The 12,732-nt window shown below is 36.2% G+C and overlaps 1 protein-coding gene across 2 annotated transcripts; it reads right to left on the bottom strand.

The window, feature by feature from the left end:
• Nucleotides 1-5,622: 5,622 nt before the first annotated feature.
• On the bottom strand, nt 5,623-12,673 carry LOC124167211. 2 transcript variants are annotated; one of them, XR_006866630.1, is made up of 2 exons: nt 11,645-12,673; nt 5,623-10,608 (listed from the first exon to the last, which is right to left on the bottom strand). XR_006866630.1 is itself a non-coding variant. In XM_046545065.1 (2 exons), the coding sequence occupies exons 1-2, from the start codon at nt 11,280-11,282 to the stop codon at nt 10,047-10,049; spliced, it is 648 nt and encodes a 215-aa protein (XP_046401021.1). In that variant the 5' UTR covers nt 11,283-11,634; the 3' UTR covers nt 5,623-10,046. The 2 variants fall into 2 exon arrangements, 1 of the variants encoding a protein (XP_046401021.1); XM_046545065.1 differs by lacking the exon at nt 11,645-12,673 and adding an exon at nt 11,197-11,634.
• Between the last annotated feature and the right edge of the window lie 59 nt (nt 12,674-12,732).

Below are 12,732 nucleotides of genomic sequence, written 5' to 3'. Positions count from 1 at the left end.
GGTTTGTCCGAAGATACAAACCTATTTTCATTTCCAAATGCAAGCGTAACAATTAGATCCTTAGCTTGTAAAGATTTTATCGTTTTTAAAAAATAATTTGAAAGCTTATAAAAATGATTTTTAATCAGTAACAATATTAAAATTTGTATATAAATCTAAAAAGCATTCCTTTGGTTGTACGTACCTAGAGGAAACTTGAATAATTACTTTGTTTTATAGCAGGAATTTGAACATGCATTTGGATCCGAAAATATCCAAACATCCGGCTCCAAAAATCAAGGGACCGATCTGAATCAGAGCTCGAAAAAAATCCTGGATCTCTCCATCCCTAGTTATAATCATTGTGTTACGTTTAAGTTCTCCTCGTGCACTGTGCCCAAGAGCGTTGATCTGCAGTAGGAGATACTTCAGTATCCCCATAAGCTTCATTCCTGTGGAATCTTGATGACCCACTCATTACCGCTCGTAAATGGGCAGTATTCGGGAAGATATCAGATATACCTTCGATTATATCACGCTGCAGCCAAGGAGTATGTGTTTCACACATCCATGGGGAGAATGATAAGGAACTGCCAAATGAATTTGGAGGCAAGAGCTAGGCAACGGAAAATTATGTTTTGCCCGGGATTACTTTTCAAGCAGATGAATACAAAGACAAACTAGAATATTTTAAGATATAATTTTGTAAGGAATTTACGTTTTTTGTTGCAAAAAATTATAGTGAGCGCCATTAATGCTTAATTTCATTTAAATGTTTAGAAGCTATTGTCACTTCAGATCTGTCTTTCATCAATTTGATTTCCATTGAGCTATCCCTTGTAGAAGTGATAGTTCTACACTTTAATTACAGTTACATAGTACGTACTAGTTGGTTGTTCCCCAACTCTATCTCCATGTTGTACTTCACCATATTCATCATTTATATATGACAACCTCAAGAACCATCACCCATTCTTCTATTGAAGAAATCAATCGAATGTGCTTGTTTTTTTATATGTTTGAGCATAGTTTCTGCATACTGCAGATTGAAGAGACAAATTTTTGTGAGGTATGTTTTTTTGCAATGTTTACTAAAAGAAATGTTCTTACAAACTTCTTTATTACTAGCCTCTAGTTTTTCGGTCCCGGATACTTGGTAATAATGAGAGGCTACTGTATTTCCAAATCTCCTTCATGGTTGCTGTGTTATATTTGCGAGAATGTGAAGTAAAAATGTTTTTTCCACGATTTCCCCGACCTGACCACTTTTTCAGTCCTTGCTTGGCTGCCATTCACTTTTTCTTGCCATGGGCTACCTATTTGAATCTTTACGATCATTATAAAATTGTTTAAAAGTTTTTTTTTGCTATGGTTTCGTTAACACGTTGTGCATGAATGGCGAGAATTCTCATCATTTTTTCTCGAACGTTCCGGACAGATGATGAAGATTCTCGTCATTTAGGCGCGTCAACCTAAACAATTTTAAAGCGTACAATACGTATTCGTTAGTTCGTTTTCAGTTGTTGTTCATTATTCATAATGCATTGATGCATCATAATGTTTGATTGGGTAAAGTTACATTCTAAACATTAGCTTTTTAACCATGTTTAAACCAAAGGCATTACTCCCTAATAGGCACATATTTCCAATCTCAACATCTCCATCCAGAATCGGCGTTCCGGGGAATTTAAATACCCCGGTATGCAACGTGTTAAAATATGTAATGGATTGCAATCGGAGTGCATAATAATTAATGAACCTTTAACACATTCAGTGCCAAGTAGGTCAATTGACGTGGTCCCGTCCAAGCCGAGATGTAGAGCATGTCAATTGACGTGCTTTGCCAGTCGGGCCGGGAGCCCTTTCTCCGCCTCCGTACGTGCCGATATCCACTTCCAAGTCTTCCGATTGTGTGTTTGGCCTTTAGCAAGCTTCCCTCTTTCAAACCGTGGGTGCCGTTCGTAAAAGCGTAATTTGAACAGAAGTTATGGCACGGAAACCTCCCTATATTTTTCTTTCTTATTTTAATGGCCGATTTTGAGGACTATAATGAAAAACGGGCCTGCATTGAATGTTTTAAACAATATTTTCATTGAGATAAAGTCATCTCCCCTGACTTAGCCATGAACCAATTCCCACAAATTTAGTCCTGAGATTTTGTTGAGAAACCTCCTCAGCTACCAAGGTGTCTTCTCATGTGGAAACAGTGGCTATTGAGTACCAGATAATTTATTGCTACCATGTATATAAACCCTTGAGGCTGCAGTTTTATACTTTGCTCCACTGTCATTGAGGCAGAGGTTTAGTTCTTCTATATTTTGTGAAATCCCTATTACGATTTTAGTTCATTTCCTGGTCTCGTAACTTTTATCCTGAGGGGTTGCTGCTCTTAAAATTTAATGAAAACTCGAGTGCTTTCTCAGAAGTAATTTGTGGTGTCAAGCAGTGTTTGGTGTTTGTCATTATTTCTCCTCTTTTTATTCTCGCCGTCTTTCCCAGCATTTAGCTTGTCAGCTTTAAATAAGCAAGGTTATGAAAAAGAGTCTTTGTGTCAAGGCTTGCAATACATGAGATTGTGATGAAAGAGAGGTTTGGACAGGGCTTACCCATGGTATTGGTAGAACATTTTTTAATTTTATACCAGTTGGTGTATATAATTGAAATCACTTTGAGCTTGTAAATCTTAAGATGTCTCATGTGTTTTGACTCGCTTTCATTTTTAAGTAAGCTTAAAATTTTGAAATAAATATTCACTCAGTTTTCAGTATTCAGCTTTATGTATTGTAAACTTTTAAGTAGACTGATCTTTATGCCCTTCAGTGGATTTTTTTAAGAATCTTTAATCCATTGTTCTGCTGCAGAGGGGATCTGTTTTTATTTATCCCAGTTGCAAAATTTTGCAATTTGTCCTCAATCTTTCATCAATGAAAAAAATCAATTTCAATTGACATGTGTACAAAATGCTATCATTTATGAGTATTCAAAACATCTTGTGAATTCATTAATTTTTAGAGAAATCAAGTTGTGTATTGATTAAAGATGAAAAATGCCCAGAAATATTCATGCCTCATAAAATAAATGCATCAAGATTTTTGGGTTCTTCTTGAAAGGTCTTCAGGGTCTCTCTAACTTGTGTGAAAATGTTAGAAAATAAATTGACAGGTCTAGTTTCCATTTATGTGTAAAAGTGGGAAGCAACCCACATAAGAAATTATTGGTGCTAAATGTAGTTACTTGTTATTAATAATTTCTTGTTGATTAATATATCCTGATCAATAAAAAGACATATAATAATATAAATATTGTAATTCATTATACTTCACTTGAATGGCTAATATTTTGCCCTAGAATGTGCTTCACCCACTGCCTTGGTTTTTATTTAAACATCTTCATTGGGGACGACTGTCTCTGACATCTGTAGGGGAATAGAAGGATAACTTGTGGGTGTCTGGATTAAATATGGTCCAAGACTCTTTATGGTGGCATTAGCTATTTAAATGTCATCGCCTGAACTCCTGAATCCCATGCAGGATTCACAGAGTTATTTTGAAGTTTTAGTGTTTAACAACTAACTTTTTGCAAAGGTCAAAATTAATGATATTATACGTACTGGTATGACTTTCCATTTTCAGTTTGCAATAGGATGTCCTTACTCTTTAAGTATCTATTTCATTTTGAAGAAGTTTGTACTTTCATCTTAGATGTATCCTAGGGATATGATTCTTCTCTTGATTATGATGCTGTTTTTTTATGAGAGCAATAGTGATAATACTATGTGAGTTTAATGTGTAATTAACAGGTGTAGTAACTATTTAGAATAAGGACTAGGGCCTAAATTGCCACTGTAATGAAGGTTTATCTGTAGAAAAATGAATGATCTAAGCTTTAGAGAAGGCATCACTTTCATTCAACCTTAGGTAATTTTTCCTGTTTTACTTGCATTTTACTTGTTTAATGTCACTGTTGTCATCTTGAACTCGTTTACAGTTAATCCTTGTCAATATTTTCCAGTATCTCAAGTTTAAAAACTTGTAGTATTTCTCATAAATTATAGATAAAATTTTCGTATTTGAGATACAGGTAAATGTTGACAAGGGTTTACTCTATTAAAAAAAAATTTATGTGATAGCTTAAATTTAAGGAAGTACATAATATATTGGGGAAAAAGACCAAGCCAAACAAAGGAGTCATTACTCTAGCAATGCAAGGCCCTAAATAGCAACTATTTTGAGTCACTTTCATTCTTAGCTCCTTCTATCGAAATTGTTGCACAGCTTCTCGTAGGAATTAGCAATTGCGTCTGTTAGTCTAATTTAACCCTTTCGAGACGGCGGAGTTTTCGTCTTAGCATGACTGCTCTACTGAGCCGCAAGATTCTCCTCTTTCTCGTGGTACGGAGCATTTTTGAGGGCATTCGTTAAGAAAGGTCTCGCAGAACCTTTTTCGACCCCTCCACGCAGGGACTTTGCATTATCTCAGACTCCGAGAGTAGTTGTGCTCCCTCCTTTCCGGGTTTACGACCATACCTGCGGCATTGGTTCGCGGTCAACTTATGTATTGCTTATATGTATTTAGCAAATGGATAATTGTTGCTTTCAAGTAAATTGCAGACTTTGAATTGAATTCCTCATTTTTTTCTAAGCATTGTCAAATTTCAAACGAAGTTCTAAGGCCAATAAACGCATTTAATGCAGTAACAATTTCCATTTTGATGTTTATACATAACTCGAGATATAAGTTAATATTTATCGTAGAATTTCATTTAAAAATTGTAAACGCTGCTCAAAAGACAAATAATTCAATTCTTAGTTTATTTTTCTTGAGAACTGAACAAATATTTATTTCAAAACCTGACTGGATAAAGAATTATATGACTGCTGTCCCTTACCACTAAGAGGGGTTATAAAAGACGAGGGGTCCGGGTACCTGCTCCCAGATTCCGAGGGTAAATCCTAAACCCCGCAGGGTTGGGTCCCGAGACAAAGACGACGTAAACCCGCGGCCTTCCTAAAAGGGGAAGAGTTAGAAAACTTATATATATGGCTTTCGTTATCCTGGCTAGGAAATCTCACACGCAAATATACGGCCGTAGTCTCCCGGGTCAGGAAGCGTCCACACGTATATATACGTGTATAGTAGGGAAAAGGTTAAAGTAGGTTATATGTTTCTGAAGTCAAAAATAGTTTCTTGAGGGGTTGTGTACACATTGGTTATTTATGATTTTGCATTTCTTTGTCATTTATTCAATATTTAAGGGTAATTTCTCTGCCTTTTTATTTTCATAGGTCTGATGCAAGTATATCTTTTAATATTAAATGCATGTGAAATATGGAGGAATAATTTTTCATGTCCATCTCTCCTCTATTTTATTGCTTACACCAAAGATCAACTATGGGTGGCATGTAGTATCCGATTTAGCGAGGGTTAATACAGCACATATCCAAAAATATATTCATTCTCTTCCTCAACTTCTCTTGGCTTATGAATCGAAAATATTAAAGGGTCTGAGGAATTGAGGATAGTATGCAATTAATATCTTTTTGTTTCAGTTGGTGCACTCTCATTCATCATCATTTTGCATGCATGTTGATTTTCTAAATTAAGAAGAGAGTTGCTTCTTTAGGAGAAATGAATTAATAAGTATAGTTTGGATTATTTTATTTCACATTTCGCTATTTATCACAACCATTCCATGATTCCTTTCATTTCAATATAATTTTAATGCCTCGAAGGATTCAATTTTGGGATTTAAGTTCATTATTCTCATGATGGGATAGGTGAAATTTTACCTAAAACTAACATACGTAGCTCATGAATCTGTGATCATCTCATGAAACCTTTATAAATTCATCCCAATAACTTGCAAGTCATTATGAATGGAATTTTGTGAATAATCACATTTTTTCAGAGAAGAGTGTACTTCTTCCTCAGATTGCTCCAGTGTTGAATAATTAGTCCATGTCAATGACAGTCTTAAATTTTAAGGTTTATTAAAAAAATAGCTTTTCTTTAATTTTGTTATCTGAAAGGTGTGCAATGGCGTTCTTTTGAGGATTTCAGCGGTGTAACTAGGTGAATGTATTTCCAACCATCATTCCCAATTTTCTTATTATCATTAATCCCTAAACATCTTATGATATAGTGGCTGCTAGAATTCATGCATTTTTGGAAAGAATAGTGGACGGAGAAGTCCGGAAAGTGGAATACTATTTTTTCCTCTGAAGTTTTCTCTGACATTGGTCACTTGTTAAGCATCAAACCCATGTAAAATTAGTATGGGCATACAATTTGACAAATAAGCAATGTTTTTTTTTCTTTGAGAGAAGCGATTCTGGTACTCTTTGGTGGTGGTTTTAACCGGAGGCAAAATAACAAAGGCAACTATAATTATGTAGTGGGTAAAAGACCCTAATTTTAGTGAGGGGAGGCCCAGGGGGTCCGGATCCCCCTAAAATACATATTAAAAAAACAATCACTTACCTTTATGAAAGAACACAAAATATTGAAAAATTATGATTTTACTGAAGATTTCTTTGAAAAATGAAGTCTTTTTGATTATAAAGAGTGTTAAAATTACCTAGTTTAAAACCCTCTACAATACCCAGTTTTTTTTATTTACCCCACCCGCCAGAACGAAATTCTTGGCTACCCCGCTGTTATAAGCCCAAATTTTTTAAATTTTCCTGAGCTGGGATGGCATTGTAACTCACACCTCACTGCTCAAAAGCAGCAGCACTCTGCTTGTTCATCCACTATTTTCATCTTTTTGCTACGCTTTTGGATATTTTCCCTGACCATAACCCACACATGCAGGGGCTTCACAACCCCTTCCCAACCAAAATTTTTATCCTTGTGGTACATGTGCTAAGGAGGCCACTTTCCTCTGACACTCCATTTTCCAAGATTACATATTAGATGTCATAAAATCTGCCAATTGTGTACCAACAATGTATTTAATTTTCCCTGCTATGCAATTGAGATATGTATCTGATTCAATAAAAAGTAAGGATTTCAATTTGTGAATTGACAAAAAATATCAGTATAGGTAAACCATGTACCACTCAAGTTCAGATTTTGAATTCCTTCATGTTTTCATGACTTCTCTGACTGCCGTGAACCCTATGTATAAATTTGACTTGAGTGTGGCATTTGGTGGGCACAGGTGCACTTCTCTTTAAACTTCCCTAGAAAAAGCTCCTGAAATGCATTTGCAATATAAAATGGAAAAATCCTCAAATAAGATATTGTCATCTACTCATCCATGTGCAATAATCATAATCCAGAACTGAAAGGTAACCATTGTGGTGTGACTGGCCAGTACATACATGGATTTGTATGATAAAATTATTCAGCAATATAACTATGGAATAATCAATTTTCAGAATAATACAAATTAATGAAATCATTATTTAGCAATTTAAAAGGTGAAAATAAACCATCTACAGATATCAATTTAACTTTTTATCATTTTCTTTCTAATGCGATATATTTAAGTAAATTATCTTATTATCAGCACTAGAGAGAGTTTTCCTTTACACTGCAGTGGTTGAACTCCTATTCTTACTGTGAGTGGTCTCGCAGTAAAAATAGGGGTCATAGTGTCAAACCGTTTCTAGTGTCTCCTTTAAATAATAAATTGTGAAAAATATATTTATAATTTTTCTTGTGTTTGTTTTGGCATTATATGAAAGATAATTTAAATGTTGTGAACATATACTGGAAAAAACTAATGACATTATATATTATTCAAATACGTACTTTTGAAGTGAAGAAGTGGAAGCAGAGGTGAAGGTCTTAAGATAACTTTCAGTGAAATGCTGATTTTGTCTTGTCTTGCTGCCAGTGATGTATCAAATCTCACATCCATAGATTCATAGCTGCGGTCTATGAATTCATTTCAATCCTCAAATCCCATCACCAAATGTATCTACAGTCGCTTTTATTCATAGAAAGGTCTAAGGATGCAAATAGGCATAAAAAATGATCTGGAAATATTCTTGAATCACCGGTAAAAATGTTGTGTTAGCAATTACTTTGGATTAGTAGGTTGTCTGAAGCAGTCTCTCAGTAATGTTATCAATTTTGGTTACTCAGGAGAATAATTCATGTGGCGTATTTGTGTCAGCAGTGCGGAATTTTTTGAATTTTCATGAATCATTTTCACCAGTAACTTTGTTGTACATGACTTCTGAGACAAAGCGGTTGCCCTGAATTTGGTATTGCATTAATATGATGATTATAATGATAACACTCTTGAAACTTTGTTACATTATACATAAACTAATACAAGCTAATCTTAAAGCATCAATGGGAGAATGGGTGTAATAATGGTCCATGTAACCTTCTAATTTGTATTAACAGAAAATAGAACCATTTGTACATGTTCTGTTTGACCAAAATCATTTACGTATTCACACATTAACTTGTGTTAGTTTATGTACCATGTATTGAGGCATTTGAAGTGGGAATGATAGGGTTGGATTTAGATTGTTGTGTTAGGGGACAGCTCATCACTTTCCCTGGTCCCTTGGTGATATGCAATTTCTCTCACAATCAGTGGTAATGCATCTGACTTCTGATATGCATAGACTAGGGGCTTATAGATACACACAAATCATTTTCAAACATTTTAATCTGGTGAAATAAAAACCTAATCTACTACTGATAGTGTGGGTGGCAAATTCAACATTTCAGTAGTGTGGGGTGATGAGATAAAGTGAGATCAACTTGAAAAATTACTTACATATTCATGTGGCTAAAGTTAGAAAACAAAAAGCAAGAGCAGGAGAGATATTAAGTGTCGGTATGATGTAGAGTGAGGTTAGGTGAGAGAAAGCCCAAGTAGAATAACAATAGCATGCAAAAGAAAAGTGAGGTAGTTATAAAGAGTTTCATAATGATGATAAGATTTTGTAGATTACACAACTATTCTGTAATGATTAATTCAGACTCATCCGAATTGGAGTTCGTAACTAGTTATCCAAAGGAACAGATTTACTTTTGAAAATGCATGCAGTACAGAAAAAAGGGATGTTATTGTTGTTTTTTCCGTGCAGGCCCTTGAAAAGCCTTGCTTTATCTTACGATTATAAGAAAGTGTACTAACAAATAGAGAATACATAGCTTAGCCCTAATCACATAAGTCAAAGCTATTTGTTTTAGTTCAAACCGCTATGATAAAAGTAAGTTTCATTTTAGCTTTGAAAATGAGGTTACTTCTTCAGTTACATGGCCATTATATTGTGCTATTGCATCTAGGTGCTCTCATGTCTCATGAAAGCCGAATGTGGAACATGAACTCCAATTAAAAGTGGATGAAAAGGGGTATAAACTGATAGTAATTTCAGGCCCCTTGTGTAAGTGACTTAGGACACCCACCTTTAAATAACATATGGCCCTGTCCAGTAGATCCCATATGGAGTAGACAAAGTCTGATTTTATGGGGATACAGCTTTCCCTCCTTGCCTATGCCAATTAGACTTCATGAATAATGAATGAATTATTAATTTTGAAAAATTATTTCAGTGGATTTTAAAAGAATACCTGGCCTGCCTCAAACACCACTGTGCTTATGTAAGAAGCATGTGAGTGTTAATTTAATTTCCTCTACTCTATGTAAGGCTTCTTTGTTTTGTTTTTAGAATTCAATATTTTTGGAGCACTTTGGTTTGTTGTAAACACTGTACTTCAGTCATGAATATTTTATCCATACATAAATATCTCCATACGAACCAGAAGCATTAATCATTAAATATCAGATGAAAGCTCTGAAATTGGCAGCATTCATTTTATAAATGTGCTTCCTAAATGTTCTCTCTGCCTAAGTATGAAAGTACCAGAAAATTTACAATTGTAATGCCATATTGACAACTCTGTACACCAGAAGTTTTGGCCTGTAATGAAATAGAGGTTGATGTGGTAACATTAGTTCACAGCCTGCAGTCGTTTAAAAAAAGTACCGTTTCCACAGTTAACTTTCTTAATGTCAGTTGATTGGCGACTACCCAATTGAGACTCATTTCTGCTGGGTGAGGATAACTCTTCAATTTCCCAAAAATAACTGGTCTTCAGAGAAGAGTACAGTCACTGCATTGCACAGCGTAATATAAGCACTCCATCGCACAACTGTCTTCGGGTTGCTCCTGTTGATTTCGCTGTCTTTCACTGTTACCAGCACTAGAAACGCCGGAGGCAGAGTCGGCACCCGTCACTGGTTCGTTATCAATGGGGGTGTCGAGTTGCGGAGTTGAGCATGTTAACTGGGAACAGTGTTCGCATCTGCTCAATCTTCGCTCCCCGGCGTTATCCATGAGATCCGACTGATTCACTATCTCAACTTTGGCGTTAAAGTGATTCCTTTCGATTCCTACGATTTCGTTTTTAATGTCCCCTTGAAAATCTTGAGACCTTACCTTTCGCTTTTCAACTGCCGCGATTTTGGACGGTTGTATTGGCGGTGGAGGAGCTGGATACATCGGGGGTATCATCATGATGTCAGTCTGGGATCCTCGGTTTATTTTACTGCTGGCCAAAGTAGGCTCCATCACGTATCTCACTGATGATTCACGATTGTTCGAGTCCATTGAGTCTACGTCGCTATCTCTTGGGGAATCTCCCGACATCATGACCCTGGAACCATTCGTAGAAAGAATTAGTTACATTATGGTAAAACATTTACAAGAGTCGGCGCTATCATATTTGGAGAAAATAGGGAATAGAAAATATTACAGACTGGATGGAATGGCACGAGGTATTTTTTCAGCTTATGAAGTGCGTTCCGATAAACAAAATCATCCCTTATTACCAATACCTCGCAGTAAACAGAAAATTTAGAAGGATGAATTACGCTTTAAAATATATCGGTAAAATTCCGAATTTAATTTATATATATTCAAAAATTATTAAATTATCATTAATTATTATTATTCATCCCGAGAAAATGGGAATAATAAACCCCAAATCAATTAGTGCGACGCTTATCCCCGCGCCCCCCCCCCATCTCCCCTAACCCTCGAATGCTGTCCCCCTTTTTATTACGATATAAGATGCAATATATCAATTCATGAATGGTGTAATGAACAACGGACTTCGATGTTAAATTATAACTCAATATTAAGCACAACGCGTGTTATTGCGCATTTGAGGAAAATTAAAGATTTTTTTTCCTCGGAAAAAATATTTTCACTGCACCTTAACTTAAAAAAACAACAGCTTCACCTTTGATATCTGTTATTATCCTTAGGCGCTGATTTCTGGTTCACCACCATTGGAAATACCATTGCTGTGACTTTCGTGTAAGACATTGCGAAAAATATAGGATACGTAACACGATAATTTAATGTTCCATTAGATGCGATGGGCGTTCGATTAATCCCCCCCACCTTCTTCGTCGCACCCACTCTGCTGATCACACGAATTTGACGGACTCTTATTCTGCGAATCACGTCCACAACTTGTGACGCTAGCCGCACGTTTGAGCTACCTTGAAGGTTGGCCCGAAGACTGCAGGATGGGGAAGGGTCTTAACTCCAGAAAATCGAATAGCTCCGGCACTTGTATGGCCTGAATGCAGCTAAGAAGAGATTAAACAACTCCGAGTCAAGAGCAAACGAAACTTGAACAGACCTCCCTCTGGAAAGTCGATGTCTTGACTATACCTACCTACCTTTTAAGTTATGTGATCCTCTGTAGGTCTTCGTCTGCGACGGAGGTTGGAAAACTAGAGAAACAAGAGAGAAAAATAACAGTTTCGCAGCCACAGCTCTCCAGGTTGAGTCTCCCCTCGCCTATCCACTGAAACGGCGTGGTGTCTCGTTGGACTCATGATAACGTCCCTGTGTGTGGGTTGAAAAAAAGGCCCGATGTTTTTTCCATCGTCAGCCCCCTCACTTCCCGAGTTGTGTTCAATACGCCGAGCTGAGTTGTTTATTTTCTGAAGGATCGCTTGGTTAACCACTGCGAAGGCCTATCCGAATTCATTTTAGCTCAGCGGTGCTCCTAGATTCTATTACGCTGATAGAGCAGGAAACGTATGCGCCCAAGAGGCGGAACAATGAACTGTCCTTGAATTTTCCACGGTGGCGAAGACTTTCTCCGGCGTTAGTCCAATCGTATCACTTGAGAAGAATGCCATAGTGGAACCGATGCCTCATCAAAAGAATGGTCTATGCGTATTACCCTTTACGTATGCTCTTTTAGGGTGAGAAGATAACGTAGTGATGACTTGAGTGTATTTAGCGAGCGTTATTCAAAGTATGAACCTTTTCAATTCCTAGAAAGTTAGGATGATAGCTGGAAATAAGACGGTGATTGGAAGTAAAAGGATATTTTTGAATTAAGTTCGGTAGCGGCTCGTATTCGCGAGATTTTATTTGCCGAATATTAGATGATTTTTTAAATCTGCGAATGAATTTTGATTCGAAAGAGGGCTTGAATAATTTTTGTTGACAATCGTTCAATTTATACGAGTGAGAATTATGTTGGAATTTATTTTTAAATGAGGGTTTAATTTTTAAGTTAAGTCATGAAAAAGGAAATTATTATAAAAGGAATGAAGTTGCCAATGTTCATTTTGAATTCGCGCCCGAAGTTAGCATCTCGAGTATTGCTGGATTCGATGACATTCCCGCGTAATTATTTTATATCATTTACGTATGCCCTCGAATTCCGCATAGGGGAGTTATTATTCAATTGACCAGACATTGAGCTATGGAATGAGACCAATGAAAAAAATATTCACTACGATGGCCGATA

Source organism: Ischnura elegans, chromosome 1 (assembly GCF_921293095.1).
Source record: "Ischnura elegans chromosome 1, ioIscEleg1.1, whole genome shotgun sequence".
NCBI classification, from domain to species: Eukaryota; Metazoa; Arthropoda; class Insecta; order Odonata; family Coenagrionidae; genus Ischnura; species Ischnura elegans.
The sequence above is the reverse complement of the archived record's forward strand: the minus strand, read 5'-3'. Positions and strand labels throughout refer to the sequence as shown.

Excerpts from the sequence above, each read along its gene's own strand:
- LOC124167211 (XM_046545065.1), bottom strand. The coding sequence starts at position 11,282 with ATGTCTTACACGAAAGTCACAGCAATGGTATTTCCAATGGTGGTGAAC. Across the intron at positions 10,609-11,196 it reads GATAATAACAGATATCAAAG|GGTCATGATGTCGGGAGATT; the intron begins GTGAAGCTGTTG and ends GAATGGTTCCAG.